We start from the raw sequence: 24649 nt of genomic DNA, 5'->3' as shown, positions 1-24649 counted from the left end.
AAAGAGCTCAGGGTCACAATGGGAAAACACTTCCACCTGTACGAGAACATCTCCAAAATCAGTCCCTTTGAGGGGCCCCAGTATTACCTGGCCCCTGTCTGGGCCTTTTACCTGCAGGCCGCCTTTATGGGTTTTGTTTTTTTTGCTGGCACTCCTTTAAACTTCATTGTTCTCGTGGCGACGATGAAGTACAAGAAGCTCAGAGTCCCACTCAACTTCATTCTTGTCAACATCTCCTTCTCCGGCTTCATCTTCGTCACCTTCTCTGTCAGTCAGGTGTTCTTAGCCTCCATGCGAGGTTACTACTTCCTGGGTCACACGCTGTGTGCTCTGGAGAGTGCTGTGGGCTCCGTGGCAGGTAAACCACCCAATCCATCGGCAGGATGTGTACAGGTGTGTGCAGGTGCAATGGTGTGTTTCTCCCTCCTCCTCAGGTCTGGTGACCGCCTGGTCTTTGGCGGTGCTTTCCTTTGAGAGGTACCTGGTCATTTGTAAACCGTTCGGAGCCTTTAAGTTTGGCTCAAATCACGCTCTGGCTGCAGTGGCCTTCACCTGGTTCATGGGCATCGGCTGTGCCTGCCCACCTTTCTTTGGCTGGAGCAGGTACTGTAGGCATCAGGTGATTCTGGCCGTGTGTGTCCTGCACAGGTGAGCTGACTGTCTGTGTTGGTAGGTACATCCCTGAAGGTCTGGGCTGCTCCTGTGGACCCGACTGGTACACTCACAATGAGCAGTACAACACGACCAGCTACACACACTTCCTCATGGTCACCTGCTTCATCATACCTCTCTCCATCATCATCTTCTGCTACTCCCAGCTGCTGGGTGCTCTGAGAGCAGTGAGTCAATCAATCAATCAATCAATCAGCCAGCACTAAGTGATTAACTGAGTCTCTGTGCTGGTAGTGTGTTTGGAGCTTGAGAACTTCACTCCATTAAAGCTTAGCCTTGTTGTTTCCTCTGCAGGTTGCAGCCCAGCAGGCTGAGTCAGCCTCCACCCAGAAGGCGGAGAAGGAGGTGTCAAGAATGATCATCGTTATGGTGGGGTCCTTCGTCACCTGCTATGGCCCGTACGCCCTGGCAGCTCTTTACTTTGCCTACTCCACAGATGAAAACAAAGACTATCGACTTGTCACCATCCCGGCGTTTTTCTCTAAGAGCGCCTGCGTCTACAACCCACTCATCTACGTCTTCATGAACAAACAGGTGAGCACACTCAGATAACACAGTGCAGAACGCAGGGTTTAGTTTTTCGCAGCTTTTCTCTGACAGTTTGAGTTGTCCCTGCTACTGAAGTGATGATGAGTTCTTCTGTTCTGTTCTCAGTTTAATGGCTGTATCATGGAGATGGTGTTTGGAAAGACAATGGACGAATCCTCCGAAGTTTCCACAAAGACTGAAGTGTCCACAGCTTCTTAATGCTCACACCAAAGTGACACAAAGAACTTTTAAGAGGGCGTGACTGAGCTGAAGAGGACCTTCACAGGTCCGAGTTTGGAGGACGAATGTTTCCTGTATTCTCATCGTTATGTAAATAAAGTTTATACGTACACACGATCAGCTGATATCTATGTTCCTGTAGAACATACGTGTTTAGATAAAAGGCAAAAATAAACATTAAAAACAGTGAAGTGTCTTTCTTTAGACTTTCTGAATAAAACGTTCACGAAACCAAACTCTGAGTTTCACTTTTTTTATTTTTTTTTTATTGATAAACAGGTAAAAATGCGACATAAAACTCAGACTTTGTCTGTAGATTTTTTTAAGCTTTAAGGCAGGGGTGTCAAACTCAAATACACAGTGGGCCAAAATTCAAAACTGTAACAAGGTCGCGGGCTAACATTAATATTTACTGAAAAAAAAAAAAAAAAAAAAAAATCTTCCTCCAGATTTATGGACTCAAACAAGTTTTGCTGAAAAACTGAATATGGAACAAGCAAAGCTTAATACTAAACAATATATATATATTATGGTAGTTGTATAATACCAGTAGGCCAGCGGGCCAGAGTTTGACACCTATGCTTTAAGGCATCTTTAAATCTTTATAAAAACCATTTGTTATTTGCTCCAAAGTGGCAACGCTCTGAAGGACGAAGCGTAAAACGTTTACGTGAGATTTTTTTCCAAATGACCAACACAGCTACGACAGTAAGGCGCTCTCACCTGAAATCACATGAGCACTCCTTTTAGTCCAACTGTGTCCCAATGACATAATTTTCTTCAACGCTAAATGAAATAAAAGTGGATTTTAGTAAAAATGGCGGGTCAGTGTTTTACGCTTCTGTACTGCAGAAACTCGTGAGGAGCAAAAACACATACGAAAAATAAAAAAGTCTGGCCTAACAACCTGGCAGTAACTGTTGAACATCAAAACTGTTTTTTCTTCTTTGGCTCTAAAAATAAATTATCTCCATAAAGTTTCCACCAAAATTCAGAAGCAGTTTGTTCCAGCGACGCTTCAATCATGTGACCTTCTAGAACTCGTCGTGTCGCAGTAGCGCCTCTCCAAAGTCTGTCACCTGACTTCCGACAAACACCTCATGCTTGTCCAGAATCTCTTTCTTGCTCAGTTTTCCATCCTGAAGACACAAAAATCAGCTGTTACACATGCAAGCAGGTAAACCGAAAGCTGCGAGGGGCGCATTTGGTTCAGCCTCACCTGGTCGGCATCAGACTCATGCAGCAGATGTTGGGCTTCGGCCTCGGCATGGTCATAGTCAGAGGGAAGGATCCAGTCCATCGTCTCCTCTTTGTCCATCTTCCCATCCTTGTTTTTGTCTCTGAACTCCGAGAACTGCTGACGCTCTGTCGCCACCCACTCAGGCTCCTCCTCGCCGTCCTGAGACATGTACATGTCACCTACGACAATTCAATTCAGTTTGTTTATATATAGCACAAATCACAACAACATTTTCCTCAAGGCAATACAATAATACAGAGAAACTCCAACAATCATACGACGCCCTATGAGCAAGCACTTTGGTGACAGTGGGAAGGAAAAACACCCTTTTAAAAGGAAGAAACCTGCAGCAGAACCAGGCTCAGGGAGGGGCAATTGGACGTGACAAGAAGTGACCAAACTTAGAAGAGGAACTTAAATCTGTTATCTGTTTGGTTACAGTCTGTTCACACACGCACGCACACACACACACACACTTCCACCTAACAAGCACTCTGATTGGCTAATCATAAAAAGGAAAGCTGCAGCACACAGAATAAATTCAGCCGCAGGTAAATTTTGTGGTATTCAGCAGCGAGCTCGTCACAGTGCTGCCCCCTGCTGCCTGACATCACAAAAAGCATGCATAGGCTCCATGAGACCATCACTGTCTAGTCCGTCTGTCAGGATAAGGTAAAGGCCTGACCTCCTGACCTTCAGATCAGCTGCTTCCTGTTTCCTCTAATGCTCCACCTGATCGATAAAACCTCACCGATATACTCCTTCAGGTCGATAAACCCGTCTCCATTCTTGTCGATGTCTTCGATCGTTTCCTGTGACAAAAAAATAAAGTTAAATATTTGAAACGAAACAGTGGGTCACATGACCCCACGACATCAGTCTCACCTGCACCACGACGTCCTTCATGTACTCGTGTTCTTCAGGATGAAGAAAAGCGGTAAACTCCTGTTTGTCTGCGATGAGGTCTCCATTCCTGTCTGCGACCCGGAACCTCCGCTCGTCCCTCGACATCATGTAGGTGTAGTTGTACTCTGGTTCCTTTGGAGGGTCATCTGGAACCAAGCAATGAGAGACCTGATCAGATTGATTACAGCACAATAACATTTATCAAAGAAGACCTAATAACCTCAGATGGAGTCCTGACCCAGATAACTGCCGTATGTCACGTTCCTGTACTCGTCCCAGCTGATGCGGCCGTCGCCGTTCAAGTCGAAGTCTTTCCACTGATGCTCCACGCTGTCATAGATGTGCTTCCTCTGAGCATTTCTGATCCAGGCCTTCAGCTCCTCCTCAGAGACGAAACCATCGCGGTTAGTGTCAATTTTATCCATGATGATGCTGCAGAGACACGAATTACCAGAGCGCAAAGCCAAAAACAACATCTTTATGAGAGGCAACAAAAATAAAGACTAGACTTGAGAAATATCTAACCTAACTGAACCCAAACTGAGCTCACAGGTCCAGGAAATACACTGGACTTTATTTTAATTGTATTGAGTTTTCTGTGAACACAGCTGAGCTGAGTATGTGAGTTGAAATTGTAAAGTTTCTCCTGCGTCTGCAGCAGCTGGAGGTGGAGACGATTCGACCAGTGAGGACGTCTATTTCCTCACGGTCAGCATGACACAGCTACAGGAAGTGATTGTCTGAATTTCTCATTATGCCCGAGGCCGGCCTGCTTCTCTTCATCACTCAGAAAAACCAGGCGAAGCTTCAGATGACCTGAACTCACCCGAGTCTGCGTTGGCTCTCCTCTGGAGGAAGTTGCTCAAAGGTTTTGGCCTCCTCTTGACCCAAAAATGCTTCGTGGTCGTAGTCGAAGTTTTTCTGGTCGTCATGCTCAAGGGCGCTCAGAGGCTCCTCATGATGGACCCGACTTTTCCTCTCTGTGGGCTTACTGCTGCTGCTGACCACCACAGCAAGGATGAGGAACACAAGCACTGGACGCACCATCCCGACACACACTGTGACACACATACAAAGACACAGACATACGCACGCGCACGCACACAGAAACAAAGTTTACGTTTTAAGCTTTAAATTCCTCTTTGAATATTTTCACTCACAGTCAGCTTCTCTCGCAAACGTCAGTCACATGATAATAAACTCTGGTTTTACAAACATCACAGTTTCTGTTTAATATTCATAAAACTGCTGATTGCCTCAAACTCGCTACAGCTGTTGGAGCATCAGCTCACCTGCTCTCCTCTCACCTGTGCGCGTGCTACTCTTACACCTGGCGACCGCTGCTCTGCTCGTTCCTCACACCGAGCCCCGCTGTCTGCGACCCCGCGGAGCCGCCTCTGGGCCTCCGCAGCCAATCAGAGCCCGCGTCAGACTTTTCCCTCGACCTGATTGGTCCACCTCAGTTATACGTCATGCTCCCTCGGTGATGTCAGAGGGTTGCTGTCCGCGGACTCTTTTCTCATTGGTCCTTCTTCACGAGAGGAAAGAAGGAAGCACGCATGCCACGTCCGCAGACCCGCGCGCTGACATACAGGGGGCGGGGCGGAAAAATCATGAAGTTTAAAAAAGATGAAACTTTATTTCCTGCAGATTCTTTCATTCACGTTTATTTAACTGCAACTTTAACACGTGACCCCCACTGTGGTTATCCCCAATAAAACTTTATCTATAATCTCACGTACAAATAGCAACATTTAAATAAAGTAAAAGTAGGGGAGACCGGGGATAGTTGTAACGTGGGTCAGTTGTAACACTTCCAATTTCTCCAATCAGGGCTAAGTTTCAAATGATGTGACTCATCCTGTGCATGCCCAATTCAGTTCTGCTATCACATGTGAAAAATCAGCACATTTTGTCAAACACAGACAATTTAACATGAAAAAAAGTAATTTGTATGCCAAAAAGTAAGTTTTTCTACTTTATTTCAATTTCTAATAGCATTATCTGCTTTGCAGTTAAACTCATCAAACTTAAATTATGTTATTTGTATGTCTATGGGGATATATTCTGTGTAGGTCTTTAGTGCTAATGTTTTAGCCGTTGCCTGTAATGTTAGCTAGTTCATGGCTATAGGAGTCTGGGTCAGTTGTAACAGCAACAGTCTGGGTTAGTTGTAACAATAATGCAGATGTTACAACTTGCCACACTATTACTTTAACTTATATTAAACAAGTTGGGGCAACGACATCAGCAGAGAGAGGTTCACTGGTCGCATTTGTATATGCGGTTAATGCCATTGGCAACACAATTCCTCCACTGTTTGTGTTCCCACGCATACATTATGCAGACCACTGTGTCAGAGATGGACCAGTAGGAAGTACTGGTAGTGGAAATAAATCAGGATGGGTGCAAGAAACAGATTCCCTCATCTTTCTGAAGCACTTTGCAAACCACACCAAGGTAAGCCATGATAAAAAGTAATGGAATTGCGATGCTGGTGAACAACTACATTTTTTCAGCTTCATTGTTATGTTCAAAATTGGTGCAAGAGTTGTAGGTTATAATGCCCACTGAGCCAATGAGGCCAAACTCAAGGAAGACCAACCAAAATTAATGAAATATTCGGTTGCAGAAAATTCCATAATTTGTCTTTTTTGGGGGGTTGGAATATGTTCAAAAGCTAGATTTCTGCATTCTGTCACACACACACACAGAGCTACATAAATGGATGTAAGTGCATTCATGTGTTGAATAAACAAAGATTACATGTTAATGTTTTGTTAGTACCCTTATTTCATTGTGTTACATTTCACCCCAGGATATGTTACAACTAACCCAGACTATGGGGTTAATTGTAACATTTCACTCTTCGTGTTTGAGACCATACCATGCAATGGGTAATTGTGCTGCAGAGAAAATAGCTGCACTATTTAATAGCAGAGACATGTAAATACTTTGCATTACATTTTGAATCCACTACCTTAAAAGAGCTTCAATTTACAGACAGAAATGTCAAAAATGTTACAACTATCCCCGGTCTCCCCTACTAATAGTAAAAATGTCTTATGACCTGTTTGTCGCTGACTTTTTAATTTATGTGATTCTTTTTATTTGGCTCATTAAAATCAAAATTTGTTCTTTGACCACAGTCAATTTCTGACATAGCATCCTGTTTTTTAGGGCAGGGATAGCTCAGTAGGTAGAGTGGTGGCCCCATGATCGAAAGGCCGGTGATTCAAATCCACTGAACAGCTACCCTGCGGTACCCCTGAGCAAGGTACTGTCTATACACACTGCTCCTCGGGCGCCCAATGGTTGCCCACTGCTTCACTGAGTGAATGGGTTAAATGCAGAGAGGAATTTCCCCAAGGGGATCAATAAAGTATACTTTCTTTTTTTCCAAGTTTCGTACGAAAATGATGAGCTGTGATCTGATATTGTAAGTTGTTTTAAACTTAAGCAAAGTGCAGCAGTAATAGGTGAGGCCCTCTGTGAGAGACTGTAATCAAAAGGTGGCGCCGTGTTGCATTTAAGAACGCCCTCCATCGGAGTTCTGTTACGGCCGAGACCGTTTCAGACGAGTGACAGGACTCAAACGCAAGACGCCGAACAGCTCGTAAGTATATTTTAAGAATAATGTTTAATGTTTACACAAAATATTCATAAACAAAAGGTGAGCGTAGACGTTAAACTAAATAACGATCTGGTCCGGGTCAGAAAGGACAGCTATTCCGGGGATTGGACTGGAAAGCAAGTCACAAAGGGTCCAGGAAAAAGGTCGGGGTCACTGTAACAGAATGCAAATGTTCAAACATAGATAAGGAGGCATATGAATATGTTGTTTGGCTCAGAATCCTCCTTCGTACTGCGTACTTGCCAACGGAGGTCGGGGATGACATAGAGGGGTGAGTAGTCCGGGTGTGTAAATCCAAAAACTCCTGGCGTGGAGGCAGAGAGGCAGGTAGGTAATTTTGGTAATAGCCTGAGGGACTGCCAGAAGGTCCAGCATCCAAGTAGAAGCTCTTCGCCAGGGGTTGACAGTTAGGTGTAGCTGAAAAAGGAGGCGCACAAAAAACAAACATACAGTGAGGCAAGGTGATTCAAAAAAACACGTAGGGAATTTATGGTGGTGGCCTGCACTGACTGATGTTTAGCAGAGAATCTGGCGAAGAGAGATTGAGAACGCTGGCCTTATGAGTCCCCGGCTAATTACCCACAGATGTAAGCGATCAGCAAAAACACTGAGGCCCCTCCCAGGGGTGGAGACGCCGGCTCGGAGGGAGACACACTGGCACACACCCGGACCATGACAAGTTCACTTTGAATGGTAAAATCCAATGGCAGACTCAGAGCTTCAGGGTGGAGCTGAAGCATGCAAACATCATCCCACGAATCTCTGGAGAGAAACACGATTCGTTTCTGCACAAAGATTTCCTTAAGTCTGGCACCCACATGGAGTCGTCTCGTTATTTAGTGTTTGCAGTGGGTCTGGGGTCTGCTTGTTCTTGCTTTTCTGTACTGCAGATTCTTCCATAATCAGCAGACTGCAGCCAGGTCTGAGGAGAGGCAAACAACACCAACTGGACTGAAGGTCACCCATCAAAGCCCTCATCAGACCCTAACCCTGACCCACCTCAACTTCTATCACCACCTCGTGGCCGTGCTCAGGCACTGCACTCTGGATGAACCCCATGTCTGAAATTTCTTCCAGCCTGCAGTAAACTGCTCGCTATTGTCAAACCACCTTGGAGCAACACAATCATTATACTTCCCCTTTCACTGTCATTTCACAACATTACAACAGTGTTGCAGAATTAGCCACTAACCCTTCATGTTATCAGCCCTGCAAAAGGAGACACACAGCTCTGTGCTGATTCTGCGCTGCATCAGAGAGCTGGTTTTCCTGGAATGCCAAACTTTATCCACACATCTTAAAACAATGTCAGTGTCTTGGAATAAAGGTGTTGGCAAAAGTAAATTGTGATGGCTTTACTGATTATCCATCACCATGCCCTCAACACTGCCATCTTCCGCACTGCTCAGAGGATAAATCAATAGAACCACCCCATGTTTTCAGCTGTGGGATTGTTCCCAAGCTTCACTGTTGAGTAACTTGGAAGGGGAACTAACTCATCTTACCTCACCTTTTACCTCCATATACATCATAATTAGACCTTTGGCATATACTTAAACAAAATCAAAAGCTCAACAATGATTAGAATGAGTCCAAATAATTTAAAGTAAAAATTTCTGGAAACCTGAGATTCTGAACTTTATGTACATGAAGATTACATCACATTTTTTCTCTTTCATAGGTAATTATTATTTTTTAATTACCCAACAGCAAGAAGACGCTGGAGTTATTATATGTTAATAATGGAGCAGAGGTCTAAACCCTTATTGATGCTGCTGAGACAGGTGTAGTGGTGTTCTTTAGGTGATGCTGCTAAATGACTCTCTACACATGTAGTCGAACCGATGTTCTAAATCCAAAACATGCTACATTTTACATTTTAGAAACATCCTACATTGAGAGTGCATGGCAAGAACGGGACCAAAATGGAGGATTTTGTAAATTCTCACTGTTATTCACAGTGGGAATGTGAACAATACTGAAAGACTTTCCACAGACGTGGCTTCTGTAAATGTGCTCCTGACTCCCGCTCAGTTCTTGTGGTCAGTGGTGTGACAGGTAAACAACTCCAACACTCAATATTTACAAATGCTCCACTGTAAAAACGCTCAGTCACTGGGTTAATATTTAACAGCACCTCAAATGTGCCAATGAACCAAATTTCCTACTTCTTAGATTTGGTCCTCAGAGGTACATTTTTGGTGGAGAGCCAGACCTTCTTATCAGCCTGATATGTGGGAGCTGAAACATGACAATCTGCCAAACGTTTATTTTGTTCCACTGACCTGAGGATCTGGATCTCCAGAGGTGGCAACAACGACGCACGTGATTCTGGATTGAAGGGAAGGGAGTTCCCCTTCCGAGACAGACAGCAACGGGGATTGGTATCCCAGGGAGGCCTCGAAGGGAGACACTCCAGTGGCTGAAGATGTCATTGAGTTGTGGGCATTCTCCACCCACACCAGCTGTGAACTCTAGGTGGAGTAATTTAAAGAAGACACACAGCGAAGACCTATCCAAGAACCTCCAGTTCTTGGAACCACAGCCTTCCACAATCACAGCCACCTCGGACTAGGGATGGTGAGGGGGACGAGGGTTCAGATGGGTGCATTTTGAACAAAATCATCTCCAAATTGCAGTAACCAATAATGTGAGAGGAGGAATGTTGTCCCATGCTCAGGGACTTTGCTGACATCTACAATCATGTCTTAGCACTGGAAAAGAACTGCCAAGGTAAAATTGAAAATCTTGCGAGATTACAAAATTTCTGAGGAACAAAGTTCAGGAATATCTGCTGAGGCTCACCAAGGCCAAGCTAACAACAACGGCATAGCTAAAGAACGTGTGTGTGTCTTTAAATACATGTCATCAATATTCAATATTCTTTCAGTGCCAGCCACCTTTCATACTGATAAGCTGTAAGCTCAGTGAAGTTTGTATAATACTGGTTATTAGTTTTAGGGGCCAAACACTTTTTCACACTCTGCCATGTAGGTTTGGATTTTTTCCCCCCTTAATCATAAACACCTTCACTTAGAAACTTTGTGTTTACTTATGTTGTGTTTGTCTTATATTTATAATTCTTTGATGATCTGAAATAGTTCAGTTTGACAAACATGCAAAAAATAGGATATCAGGAAGGGTGCAAAAACTTTCATACCACTGTAGTGATGTGTCAATTAAAAAGCGATATTGTTCTCTTTAGCTAAGCAGTAGTGATTTGACTTTGGTAGCTCTAAACAACTATTGTGTGTTAGCTTCTGGTGAGTTTTTAAACGTATTTTGGATTGTTCGTCTATCCATAAAAATCTTGAGATGTTTGAAACTGGTGACTTCAACCGAGCAAAAGAGGATTTCTAAGGAATTGGCGAGAACAGATTGATTTTAATTGCAGCAATTCTTCTAATGAGTGACATAGGTAAAGTTTTGCAGTGCGGAACATCATACCCTACCGCTTGTCTTTGGGAAGTATGCTCATTTGTCCTAGCAGAAGTAATTCTACACAAATCCAAAGTTGTGCAGCAGGGCCAGGAGTGCCAATATCAATGATGTCATTAAATAATGGTAAATAATTAAAACTGGAGATAATTAAATGTTTTAAATGAAATTAATTAATATTTAATTTATATATTTGTTTCCAATTTGAAATAATGATACATAAATGACATATTTAATGATTTAATTAATTTGTTTGGGCACTCAAGGCCCTCCGTATTTGTTGATTTCAGCTTTACATTTAATACTATAATCTCTCTCATAAACTGGTGCTCCCCACCGGATGGCCAAACACTTTTTCTCCACCATGCTGGTCTCCAATGTTCCCTCTAAATTTTCATGTGTCTGAGCGAACACACAAACTCCCTGAGCGATCCCTTGGACCACTGTGAGCAACAGCAGGCGTGTGCACTGTGGTCACGCCAGCATCAAATCCATCCAAGTTACATGGTTTATTAAAATAAGCAAATTACAGCATTTACATTTATGTTAGACTACTGTTAATTAACTTCTTCAGCCCACTTACAATGAAAATTTTATATATATATATATATATATATATATATATATATATATATATATATATATATATATATATATATATATATATATATATATATATGGGGTGCAACAATACTCGTATCGATATTGAACCGTTCGATACAGTGCTTTCGGTTCGGTACGCGTATGTATCGAACAATACAAATTTTTAAAGGTAAGCTAGCGAGACAGAAGTTGCAACATGGCAAATTGAACCTCCCCCACCCTCATTCAGATCTGGCGTTTGGGACTATTTTGGTTTTCATGTGACGTATGACCCTGAAGGTAAGCGCGTCATGGACTAAAGTAAAACAGTATGTTGGATGTGCCACGCAATGCTCAGTTACATGGGTGGGAAGTAGTGCGTTAGCACAGTTAGCTCGTTAACGTGTTGGCCGTCCAGCCCCACGCACGGGCAATCCGTGGTAGCTCGTTAACGGAGATTTGCGGTGTTGTGGCGTTAACGTCATTTCAACGAGATTAACGCTGACAGCACTAGTGGGAACACAACGAATATGACTGCACATTTACGCCGACATCATCCTAGTGCAAAGACAAGTGGAAGCAGACAAGAACAACAAGCAGGCATGCTACAAACTTTACCCGAGTCATTTAGGCAGCTGTTAGCACATGATTCTCCTTATGGGGACCTGATATGTTTAATATGCTGCTGAGAATATAGCCCAGAAGAAGCGTATAGTATAGGTTTTATTTTGGAAAGAGCCATTTCTCTGTAATAAACTCTCTTTTCCAAAGATGAGTGATTTCTGGATCAGATAGATTTATTTTTTTATTACTTTGTTGTTTCAGCAACATTAAATGTAAAAACTCTACTTTTGAGTTAAAATATATATTTACAATTTTAATAAATGACAAATTAAAAAGGCATGAACAATTTTTGTATCGAAAAAGTATCGAACCGTGACACCAAAGTATCGAACCGAACCGTGAATTTTGTGTATCGTTGCACCCCTAAAAAAAAAAAAAAAAAAAAAAATATATATATATATATATATATATATATGTGTGTATATATATATATATATATATATATATATATATATATATATATATATATATATGTGTGTATATATATATATATATATATATATATATATATATATATATATATATATATATATATATGTATATCCCATCCTCGTTGCCAAGAAATACCAAGGGCTCAGAGAAGAGCTCGAGAGGATGTGGAGGGTGAAGGTGACGGTGGTCCCCGTGGTAATCGGAGCGCTAGGTGCGGTGACTCCCAAACTAGGCGAGTGGCTCCAGCAGATCCTGGGAATAACATCGGAGATCTCTGTCCAGAAGAGCGCAGTCCTGGGAACAGCTAAGATACTGCGCAGGACCCTCAAGCTCCCAGGCCTCTGGTAGAGGACCCGAGCTTGAAGGATAAACCGCCCAAAGGGGCGGGCTGGGTGTTTTTATGTATATATATATATATACATACGTCGTCGCCCGGATCAACAAGGTCCGCGTCAGGTGTTGAGGAACCAGGGCACCCTGACGACAAGTGGGCTACTGGAACAAGAAGGCATCGGTGGGCAAGAGACGAAAACAGGGCGTTGTTGGAATGCTACTACGCAAGTAACCCCGGCGGAAGGGGCTACACGAATAGGACCTATGGATTTTTCGATACCCAACATCCGCAATGACGGCGAAACAACTAGTAGCTCAGTGTTCCAACATTCGAAAGAAGGGACTGCTCTCACAGCTAGAGATTGACGAGGTACAACACAAATGCTATGGCAAGGAGGAGTCAGGACGCCAGGTCAGGGGGGCGATATCATCACCCCCACCCGAGATTGGGTACATAGCCCCAAGTGCGATAGGAGAAGGATCGTTGAGTGCGAGAGGAACTAACCTGAAAAATAGAATCATGGCCAAGCTTGAAACCTGGATCCCCCGTAGCCGGTTACCAAGATTACGTGAAGTACCCTCAGAAGGTCTGCTAGATGATGTTAATGCAGCACTACGGACGATACCTACAACCACGATTACCGACACTAACAAGCTGATCTACAATACGGCAGCAGTGATCAGTGAGATGCTTGGCTACAAGTTGAACAGCCACAAGGGGCAGTACCCTCCATGGAGAAGGAGGCTAGAGGGCAAGATCAAAGTAGCACGGAGGGAGGTTAGCCAACTAACGGAGTTGCAGAAAGGTGCGACAAAGAAGGTGCATAAGAAATACAGCAAGCTGTCCATACCTGAGGCCTTGGAAACTGCCAAGCAAAGACTCACAGCCTTGGCCAGCCGCTTGAGGAGGTACACCAGAGAGACAGAAGGCAGGAGAATAAACCAGCTGTTCTCCACAGAACCAGCAAAGGTGTACTCTCAGTGGCAAGGGAACAATAATAATAAGAGAACAGCACCACCAAGGCTGGAGACGGAGCAATACTGGAAGAGCATATGGGAGAAGGACGCAACCCATAACGGCAATGCTCAGTGGCTAGTGGATCTGAGGGCAGACCACAGCGACCTCCCTGAACAGGGTCCAGTAACCATCACAGTGGCAGATATCCAAGAAAGGGTCTCCAGTATGAAGAGTTGGACAGCACCAGAGCCCGACATGGTTCACGGCTACTGGCTAAAGAAGCTGACTGCACTCCACGAGTGTCTGGCAGCACAAATGAACCAGCTGCTAGTTAACGAGAGACACCCGGAATGGCTAACCGAAGGTCGGACGGTCCTGATCCCCAAGGACCCCAAGAAGGGACCGGTCCTCTCCAACTACCGACCCTGCCTCAGTACTACATGGAAGCTCCTGTCAGGCATCATATCGGCTAAGATGAACAGCCACATGGGTCAATACATGAGCGGGACACAGAAAGGAATTGGCAAGAATACCAGAGGCGCAAAACACCAGCTACTGGTAGACAGAACAGTCAGCCGAGACCGCAAGGCCAGACTGACCAACCTGTGCACTGCCTGGATTGATTACAAGAAGGCCTATGACTCAATGCCCCACAGCTGGATACTGGAATGCCTAGAATTGTACAAGATCAATGGGACCCTAAGAGCCTTCATCAGGAACTCAATGGGGATGTGGTGTACAACACTAGAGGCCAACTCCAAGCCCATAGCACAAGTCACCATCAAGTGCGGGATCTACCAAGGAGATGCTCTGTCCCCACTGCTGTTCTGCATAGGCCTGAACCCCCTCAGTGAGATCATTAACAAGACTGGCTACGGATACCGACTACGGAACGGAGCAGTTGTCAGCCACCTCCTGTACATGGATGACATCAAGCTGTATGCCAAGAGTGAACGAGACATCGATTCACTGATCCACACTACCAGGCTATACAGCAATGACATTGGAATGTCGTTCGGACTGGAGAAGTGTAGTCGGATGGTAACAAAGAGAGGGAAGGTAGTCAGAACTGAGGGGAGGCAACATTGCAGACATAGAGGACAGTTACAAGTACCTGGGGATCCCGCAGGCGAATGGGAACCATGAAGAGGCCGCTAGAAAAGCTGCAACCACCAAGTACCTGCAGAGGGTCAGGCAAGTCCTGAGGAGTCAGCTGAATGGTAAGAACAAGATCCGGGCCATCAACACGTATGCCCTGCCCGTGATCAGGTACCCTGCTGGGGTAATAGGCTGGCCAAAGGAGGAGATAGAAGCCACTGACATAAAGACAAGAAAGCTCCTTACCATGCATGGAGGGTTTCACCCCAAGTCCAGCACCCTGAGGCTGTACGCTAAGCGGAAGGAAGGGGGCCGGGGACTGGTGAGTGTCAGCACCACAGTCCAGGATGAGACAACGAACATCCAAGAATACATTGGGAAGATGGCCCCAACTGACCGAGTGCTCAGTGAATACCTCAGGCAGCAGAAACCCAAGAAAGAGGAGGGAGACGAGGAACCATCATGGAAGGACAGGCCCCTGCACGGTATGTACCACCGGCAGATAGAGGAGGTGGCTGATATCCAGAAATCCTACCAGTGGCTGGACAAAGCTGGACTGAAAGACAGCACAGAGGCACTAATCATGGCAGCACAAGAACAAGCTCTGAGTACAAGATCCATAGAGGCTGGGGTCTATCACACCAGGCAAGACCCGAGGTGCAGGCTGTGTAAAGATGCCCCAGAGGCAATCCAGCACATAACAGCAGGGTGCAAGATGCTAGCAGGCAAGGCATACATGGAACGCCATAACCAAGTGGCCGGCATAGTGTACAGGAACATCTGTGCTGAGTATAACCTGGAAGTCCCGAGGTCAAAATGGGAGATGCCCCCAAGGGTGGTGGAGAATGACCGAGCTAAGATCCTGTGGGACTTCCAGATACAGACGGACAAAATGGTGGTGGCTAACCAACCGGACATAGTGGTGGTAGACAAACAGAAGAAGACGGGCGTAGTGATTGATGTAGCGGTTCCGAATGACAGCAATATCAGGAAGAAGGAACACGAGAAGCTGGAGAAATACCAAGGGCTCAGAAAAGAGCTCGAGAGGATGTGAAGGGTGAAGGTAACGGTGGTCCCCGTGGTAATCGGAGCACTAGGTGCGGTGACTCCCAAGCTAGGCGAGTGGCTCCAGCAGATCCCGGGAATAACATCGGAGATCTCTGTCCAGAAGAGTACAGTCCTGGGAACAGCTAAGATACTGCGCAGGACCCTCAAGCTCCCAGGCCTCTGGTAGAGGACCCGAGCTTGAAGGACAAACCGCCCGCAGGGGCGTGCTGGGTGGTTTTTTTTTATATATATATACATATATACTAGGGGTGCAACGATACACAAAATTCACGGTTCGGTTCGGTTCGATACTTTGGTGTCACGGTTCGATATTTTTTCGATACAAAAAAATGTTCATGCCTTTTTAATTTGTCATTTATTAAAATTATAAATATATATTTTAACTCAAAAGTACAGTTTTTAAATTTAACCCTAACCCTTGTGCGTGTTTTTTATTTTGACAGCGAATGCGCACCTGCGGACCACTTATGTGCAGCCCTGGTTATTTAGCTCGTCATATTGCAGCCACAGAAATTATTTTGTCCATGAAACCATAAAGCTGCACTTTCTTTTTGCCTTATAGTCTGATTTGTCATAACTTCTCCGTTTTTTGGTAAGCTTTTCTTTGGCTGTCACTTCTTCACCCTGACCTGTCTTATTTGGCTCAGCAGAACTAAAATATATATCCTGCTGCTTTTACACATGCACTCACATAAGCTCAGCGATTCTCTGCGCGATCAACCTCTCACATGTTTAAGCTTGCTGCGGGAGATTTCACTTGTCATGTTTGCATAGTAAGCTAACGATTAATAAGACGATGTCAGAGGAATTGGTGCGCAAATTATCATCACTCACCAATCAGTGCTGTCGCTCTCTATACACAGTTCGCACGATTGCAAAGTGAAAGCAAAAAAACAAGCGCAAATTCAAATGCGATTTCAATATGTCACATATTGACAGTGGCTCACCGATGCCAATGACATAATTACCCAGCTACATTTCTGAAAGAATGCAAAAGCATTGACATATATTTTTCCTTCCTACAATAGCCCGACGGGCAGGGAAGAGATAGATTTTGGTAGCCCGACTGAAAAAAATCGCTAGCCCCGGGACGTCGGGCTAGCGATATTGCAAGCCCTGTATCTGATTGAGGAATCACTCATCTTTGGAAAAGAGAGTTTATTACAGAGAAATGGCTCTTTCCAAAATAAAACCTATACTATACGCTTCTTCTGGGCTATATTCTCAGCAGCATAAGGAGAATCATGTGCTAACAGCTGTCTAAATGACTCGGGTAAAGTTAGTAGCATGCTTGTTGTTTTTGTCTTTGCACTAGGATGATGTCGGCGTAAATGTGCAGTCATATTCGTTGTGTTCCCACTAGTGCTTTCAGGTTAATCTCGTTGAAATGACCTTAACGCCACAACACCGCAAATCTCCGTTAACGAGCTACCGCCGATCGCCCCGTGCATGGGGCTAGACGGCCAACACGTTAACGAGCTAACTGCGCTAACACACTAGCTCCCACCCATGTAATTGAGCATTGCATGGCACATCCAACATACTGTTTTACTTTAGTCCATGACTCGCTTACCTTCAGGGTCATACGTCACATGAAAACCAAAATAATTCCAAACGCCAGATCTGAATGAGGGTGGGGGAGGTCCATGTTGCAAGGATAGCTTAACTTCTGTCTTGCTAGCTTGCCCTGCGCTCTTCCTTCTGACTATGCTGTCTGTGTTGAGCGCTCAGTGGATCTGCGCTCGACAGTGCAGCCTAGGCGGAGTAGTCGAACGCAGATTCACTGAGCGCTCAACACAGACAGCATCGTCAGAAGGAAAGTTGATAAAATAAATTACAAATGTTGTATTGTTCGATACATACCGAAAGCACTGTATCGAACGGTTCAATATCGATACGAATATCGTTGCACCCCTAATATATACATATATGTGTGTGTGTGTGTGTATGTATAAGCTCTGACTTGTATTATGCATTATTATGAGTCTGTGGTCTGGGAGCGAGTCCTGTAACTCTGTCTGCAAAATACAGTAAATAATGACCAATGTTGGGCAATAATTATATAGTTACTTCTTCAAAAAAGTCACAGAGTAATGCAAACAAAGTTTTTTGCAGCTGTTTACCTAAAAATGCTGCCAAGGTGGTTTTTAAACAAACATTTCAAACTATTTACAGAACAATCAGCTGTTCTGCATCAAATTTGTGCCACTCCAAAAAATAATTTCTGTCCACTATGAGATAAAGGAGAACAACAGCCTGATACCTGCAGGCCTGACAACAGGAGATGTATCACTCCTGTAACACCTGTAATATTCAGTAGTCGCCTAATTGTTCTGACACACACAACAAAACTATTGACTACACTACACACTAACTACACAAGATTTGCGCCAAATGTCGCAAATCTCTCACATCTCACTCCTAAAACTTCCCCCTTCCTAAACAACTGGTCATGGCCATGTTGCCATATCATTTTTTGATTGGTCGACATGGTACATTTTGCGACCAATAGGAAAGTGTGGGGGGTTTTTGGTGTCGTGTTTGCTCACAGGCGGAGAGTGCTTTTGAGCATTTTCCTTATAAAACGCCGTTTTTTACCGTTTCTTCCCGCAGTAAATATAAACAAGGATAGTGCTCAGGAAGAAAACCAAACATTGCAAATATTTTTAATCATAACTCTGGTTTTACGTGGCCTATCAACACAATTTAAAAACTGGTATAAAGTCCACACTTTTTCCATCAATTGTTCCGTCTGTCCTGCTCACATCTCCAATGGTTGTCCACGTTGTCATTAACGTGGCTTCTCTCCACATCAGCCACGCCCCTTTGCTAGCTAAAACACCGGTGTTGGCACATAAGGACGCTGTCATAGCCTGTCAGCGACGTTGATTATCTGCTTATATACGAATGTGAATTGCATTATTGGCTGGACTATCGGATAAGGTGGCATCGTTCTAATCCCATACGGGAGCAGCCAGTCACTTACTGACTAACACTGCAAAACAGAATTGTTAACGTACTCATTTTAATTTCAATTCACGTTAGATTTTTTTTTGTGCGCAACGCAGATTTTCTGTGCGCAGAGACCGTGCCAGCAGTGCGCAACTGCGCATGCGCGCAGCTTAGAAGGAACATTGCTGGTCTCTCTCTCTGATGGCTGCTGACGTTGATGGGCCTGGAGCAAATTCTATTGTGACAACCTGCCCACTGTGTGGACAGGTTGCTGTTAGTTAGCTTTGCTGTTAGTTCCAGAATGAATTCAATTTTATTTTTCACTGGGCTTGGACCTTGTAGATTCACTTTCATTAACATCTCAATGTTAAACTTTATCAAGTCAAGTCAAGTCAAAGTAAAAAAAAAAACTTTATTTAGCCCCCCAAAAACGTTATTTATCGTAACAGCTGGAGAACAGCCTCCCTCCCCTGCCAGTCTTTCACTCTTAGCTTCACCTCCTGAGCTCTGCTCTTTAGGCCTGAGACTCCTATTTGTCTACTCTGCTCCAGATTTCTGTTTATTGTTCCAATTGGTTCTCCACCCTCTGGGCTCTCTGCTCAGTTCAACTAAGCTTTCTCCACAGCTCTGTAGATCTTTGGCACAAACTATCATCAAGTTAGTTTGTGACTTTTAGCACTGCTTCTTTCATATTGTTTCTAATGCGGCCCTCACTCAGTTTTGTGGAAGTGACTCTGACAGCTTACTGATTTGACAAAGCTATATGATTACTTCTGCCACGGCACTCTCTGGTATGTGCAGAACAGCTTGCTTCTCTAACAGAAGAGATATTAAATTGTGCTGTAGCTGTTTTCTAACTCACAAAGACAACTTTCACCATTTTCTTCACTTACATCCCCTAACGCCCCCTTATTTTCAGCATGTAACATTTGTTCTTGTGGAGCACCACTGCCATGGGTTAGATAATCACAACCAACAATTAATTTCTGATTTGAATTTCTTCCAACATCACTCTCCTTCAGAGTTTGTTTTGGTAACCAATTTTAATGAAGGACAATGTCTGTCTGTACCTCATGTGCTCAAAACAATTTTTCCAGTTCTCCTTCTGCTCACCTACTTACTATACTTCAGCTGCTGTGTGACCCCCTCCGGGTAGAGGCCCTCCACCCCTCTTCACACAGAAAGCACAGGTCAGCTGACACAAGGCAAACATCTGCAGCCACAGCTGCATGAAGAGGTGAATGTTTTCTGTCAGGACCCTTCATGATCATACTGGATAATAAAAGAGTTCAATGTCTCATCGTGAGAAAACAAAGATCTCATCAGAGGCTCAAACATAGCTCAACAGCGCCAGTGACAACATACCTGTGATGAACTGATTGTTGAACAACTGGAGGTTTTCTCCGGTCCAAAGCAGAACCAGCTCCAGCCTCCAGAAGTCCAACATGGAGTTGCTGTCTCCAGTCTGGATGTGATCCAGTCATGTAGTTCAGCAGGAAGTTCAGATGCAGTTGTGCATACCTTCATCTATGATGACATAAGGTAATCTTTATCGTAGGAGCCTGAACTGTAAAATTGATGAATCAACATAACAAATTGAATGTGATAGGAATATGATTCTGCTTTCTCTGACTTGTATGGTGTTTCATAATCCTTGTATCATTAGGATGTTACAAAAAAATGTACACAATCCATTTTGGGGGGGGGCGGGGGGGGGGGGGGGGGGGGCAATTTGAAACCTATAATTTGCTTAATTTTACATATTTTATTGGTGCAATTTGTCTCACTGCGCCTACTTCCTGTGGAAAAACAACAATAAGGAAAGGTTGTGAGATGCCCAAATTGCAATATCCTGTACAATGTGTTGTAAGTGGAAGAAAATGGATGGAAATGGATTTAAAACACCTCTTAAAATCCATTTTTACTTCTTGGAATATGTATGACCCTGATTTTATTGTTTTAAATTTTATTCTATCCATCCATCCATCCATTCGCTTATCCTTTTCAGGGTCGCGGGAGCCTATCCCAGCTGTCATAGGGCGAAAGGCGGGGTACACCCTGGACAGGTCGCCAGTCTGTCGCAGGGCCAACACACAGGGACAGACAACCATTCACACTCACATTCACTCGCACATTCACACCTAGTGACAATTTGGATTAATCAATTAACCTATCCCCACAAGCTGCATGTCTTTGGACGGTGGGAGGAAGCCGGAGTACCCGGAGAGAACCCACGCAAACACGGGGAGAACATGCAAACTCCACACAGAAAGACCCCGGCCTGATGGTGGAATTGAACTCAGGACCTTCTTGCTGTGCGGCAACAGTGCTAACCACCGTGCCACCGTGCTAATTATCATAAATTTTATTTTTTATTTCTATTTTTATTCAATGTATCATTTTGGGGCATGTTAAGTGTACAGCACTTTGTTTTCAGCTCGGAGTTGTTCTGAAAGTGCTATGTAAATAAATTGTTTGCTTGCTTGCTCATATGTAAATAGGACTGTGTAGAGCCATTTGTCAGGGCAATTTTCAATTATGTTTCTGAATCACATCTGATATTGTAAATTTGTGTTCATGAGGTCCCTGAATGCAGGTGAGTGACCAATCAGGTCCCTCTTAATACAAAGATCTTTGACCCGTGTAATTTCCATGACTGTAGAAAACAGTTTTCTGCAGTAATTGAAATTAGTCCAGTTTACTGAAGAACACCTCAGGCTGTCAGGTTAAAACAGTCGGTCGTGTTTTCGTAACATAAACACTGGCCCTCCTCTCAGAGCCTACGCTCTATCTGCTATTCCCGAACAGAGATACGGAAGTTTCTCCGTGACTGCAGCTGCCAGTCAAAGCTCTCATGATGGCGTTACAACCCAATTTAACATAGTAGGAATTAGAATCAAACTTATGGGAAAGGAGACCCCTTGGACATAAATCAGCGTGATGAGAACTATTGATAACAAAAGAAAGAATCTTTGGAAAAAATGTATCTGAGGAGAATTAATTTATTTTAGACCGACCCCAGTCCTATCCGCCAACATGGAGGAGGCGGGGTTTATGACCTATACTGCTGCCAGACACCAGGGGGCGATAGAGACATATCTGCCATGTTTTCTACAGTCATTCTGTAATTTTCTCTGATTGGCTGTGGACACTGAAAAGCCTAAGCATTATGACATGTGATCGAACACACATGTGTGATCTTCAACAAATCTGCACCTGTATACAGACTGAAAACAAGCAAGCCAGCCTGATGAAGGTTTGATTACAAACCTGCAATGTGTACTTCATCCAAAAACACACCCTCAACTATGACCGATCCCATCACCCTTTGTAGACAGAGAGGAAGGGAGAGAGAACAGTCTGATGAACACCCCTCCTACTAACTTACAGGAGACTGACCCCGGCCAATCAGTGCCAAGGGACCAGAGGATTAAAACGATCTCCAATCTGGGAGCGGAAGGCCCCTGGCGGAGAGGGATCACCTCCCCCTGCCCAGCCACCCCAACCTCTTGTGGAGCTGAGTAGCAATGTGGTTGATCTCGCAAAGACAGAATCCAACCCCTCAGAAACCAGTGGAGGCAAAACAACCAAAGTATCCATACCACACACTGTAGCACACTACAGACTGACCCCCATAAACCTAAATATACTGAGGTCCAGTGTGCAGACCCGCCTCCAAACAAAACCAGCAGAGAATTCTCCTCCTGCTTCATCGCCCTCACCAAAACCTTCATCTGAGACTCCAATGTTGCCAGACTCCCACCTTTTGCAAAAAAGGGAGTGCAGATTGACAGCTTTGCAGGAGCAAAATAGTGCCAAGCAGAAGCCGTGCTGGAGAAAGCAACCTGCAGCATGATGGTGGATAAATTTGTCTTATCCTTTGGCCGGAACAACAGGTCACAGAAGGATTAAAAAAAAATGCCGGTGACTGAGCTGAAAGGGGCACTGAAGACAGCCCAAAAGAGATTTCCGGAAGCTGAAATCTTTATCCCGGTCATCAGTTTCTCCAATGCCCTTCCCCACAAAGAACACTTTTAAGGTTTGGAGGAACACATTCCTGTATATCCTGCTTTTAACTTTTGCACTGAGACAGTATTAATTGGATTAAAAAATTAATGCAATGTTTGTGTTTCAGTATTAGAATGAATATGTAAATCGAACATCCCCATAAGCTCGAAGCAGTGGGAGGGGGAGAATGGTGTAGTAAACCTTTCTAAAGAATTTCACCCTTCCACTCCTCAGCTGAATAGGGGTCGCAATTTAATTCCCACAAAGGGCTACAATAAAAATCTATGGTTCCAATGTAAATATGATATCCAACAATATCATAGAAGGGTCAAATTGGCTATATATTATTGGAATAAAAACGATTCGGAACTTCAGCCTTTTACCCTAAAATCTGACTGGTCTCGCCACATAGGTCAGCATCCGCACCTGGTGAGAGCTGTACTGGGATTATTTCCAAAACTATTTTCGAATAAGTTGCATCAAACCTAACTTAACTACAGCAGAAACAAAAGCTTTAAAAAAATCTAGGAAAACAAATTATTCTAAAACCAGCAGACAAGGCGAGTGCTGACGTGATTTTGGACAAAGAGAAGGAGAGAGGCTACAGGCAGCTGAATGACAAAACGTACTACTTCAAGTTAAAGAAACCAGTTTATTTAGACACAATACCAATAGTTGAAAAGGTAATTAATAACTTGTATCAGAAGAAGCACAAGAAGTATTTATTGAGCCAAGGACAGGGCTCTTCTATAACTAGAAGCCCCCATTGAATCCTTTCTGTTTACAATTGACATTGATAGCCTCTATACAAATATAGACATTAAAGAAGGAATAAATGCAGTAAGGAGAATTTTTCAGAAATTCTCACAAGAGAAGACCAGACAAATTATTACTGGAACTGTTGGAAGTCATCCTAATGAAAAATGATTGTGAATTCAACAGGGACTTCTATTTGCAAATAAAAGGGGTGGTGATGGTGAAATGTTTGCCCCTGCATACGCCATACATCATGGCAGAGTGGGAGACCTCTGTCTTAAAAAAATATGAGAAAAAAACATTACATTATTATCGGTTTCCTGATGATATTTGGGGAATGTGGTAACATTCTGAACAAGATTTTGAGGTGTTTTTAAGGACTCTGAACAACCATAATGCCTCGATTAAGCTTAAATCCATTATTTAAAAAAACTCAATTGATTCCTTGGATACAACCACATTTAAGGGGCCAAATTTTCTGAATAACCATGGACTGGATGTAACAGTATTTTTCAAACAAACAGATACACATGTCCTCTTGTTTAAGACAAGCTTTCATCCAAAGCATACATTTGCTGGACTAATTACGTCCCAATTATTGAGATTTCACAGGATCTGAACTCAGCAGACTGATTTCAGGAAAGCTACTAAAATTCGATTCTCGGCATTGTCCACAAGAGGGTACTGTCGCTTTTCCTTAAGGAAGTGTTTCAAATCCATGTTACAGATCAGGCCCATTGATGTCTCTCCTCTTCTCCCAGTGGTTACCACGTTTGTTAGGAACCACTTTCAGAAACTTGTTCAGGACACCAAAATGTTTTGAGATTATAAGTTAATTGCAGCCTTTAGGAGAAATAAAAACCCAAGAGATGATCTTATAAAGGCCAAAATCGGACCACTCTCTGAGGCTAGACCCAGACCTCAGAGGCAAATTTTTCAGCACCGTAAATAGTTGCACAGTTTTTAAAATGACAGTGTTTTCCTTTCACAATGTAAGGGTAATCAGCGTTCTAAGAACTATGTTTAATCAATAACTTGTAAGAAGTGTGGAACACAATATGTAGGAGTGTCATGGTACTGGGTTTTATTGAAGTTTAAGTTTTATTCTTGGATTGGTTGTTCTTCGTGGTTTTGGCTCTCTTTATTGTTTTTGCCTTTGCCTTCCCAGAGTTCCACGTTT

The 24649-nt window shown here is 43.7% G+C and overlaps 2 protein-coding genes and 1 long non-coding RNA gene across 4 annotated transcripts; 1 reads left to right on the top strand and 2 right to left on the bottom strand.

The window, feature by feature from the left end:
- On the top strand, positions 1–1676 carry opn1sw1 (opsin 1 (cone pigments), short-wave-sensitive 1). Its single transcript, NM_001310074.1, has 5 exons — positions 1–358; positions 435–603; positions 674–839; positions 967–1206; positions 1327–1676. The coding sequence occupies exons 1-5, from the start codon at positions 19–21 to the stop codon at positions 1417–1419; spliced, it is 1008 nt and encodes a 335-aa protein (NP_001297003.1). The 5' UTR covers positions 1–18; the 3' UTR covers positions 1420–1676.
- A 3-nt stretch (positions 1677–1679) lies between these two features.
- calua (calumenin a) lies at positions 1680–4997 on the bottom strand. Of its 2 annotated transcripts, none has more exons than XM_004564952.3 (7): positions 4894–4997; positions 4413–4644; positions 3825–4018; positions 3566–3732; positions 3432–3492; positions 2660–2859; positions 1680–2579 (listed from the first exon to the last, which is right to left on the bottom strand). In XM_004564952.3, the coding sequence occupies exons 2-7, from the start codon at positions 4631–4633 to the stop codon at positions 2475–2477; spliced, it is 948 nt and encodes a 315-aa protein (XP_004565009.2). In that variant the 5' UTR covers positions 4634–4644; positions 4894–4997; the 3' UTR covers positions 1680–2474. The 2 variants fall into 2 exon arrangements, with proteins under 2 accessions (XP_004565009.2, XP_004565010.2); XM_004564953.4 differs by having other exon boundaries at positions 4879–4959.
- A 2210-nt stretch (positions 4998–7207) lies between these two features.
- LOC143413348 (uncharacterized) lies at positions 7208–7887 on the bottom strand. The gene is made up of 2 exons (XR_013093965.1): positions 7460–7887; positions 7208–7373 (listed from the first exon to the last, which is right to left on the bottom strand). It is a non-coding gene; the product is annotated as an uncharacterized LOC143413348 (long non-coding RNA).
- Between the last annotated feature and the right edge of the window lie 16762 nt (positions 7888–24649).

This window comes from Maylandia zebra, linkage group LG17, assembly GCF_041146795.1.
Source record: "Maylandia zebra isolate NMK-2024a linkage group LG17, Mzebra_GT3a, whole genome shotgun sequence".
NCBI lineage: Eukaryota > Metazoa > Chordata > Actinopteri > Cichliformes > Cichlidae > Maylandia > Maylandia zebra.
This window is presented reverse-complemented; position numbering and strand designations above follow the sequence as displayed.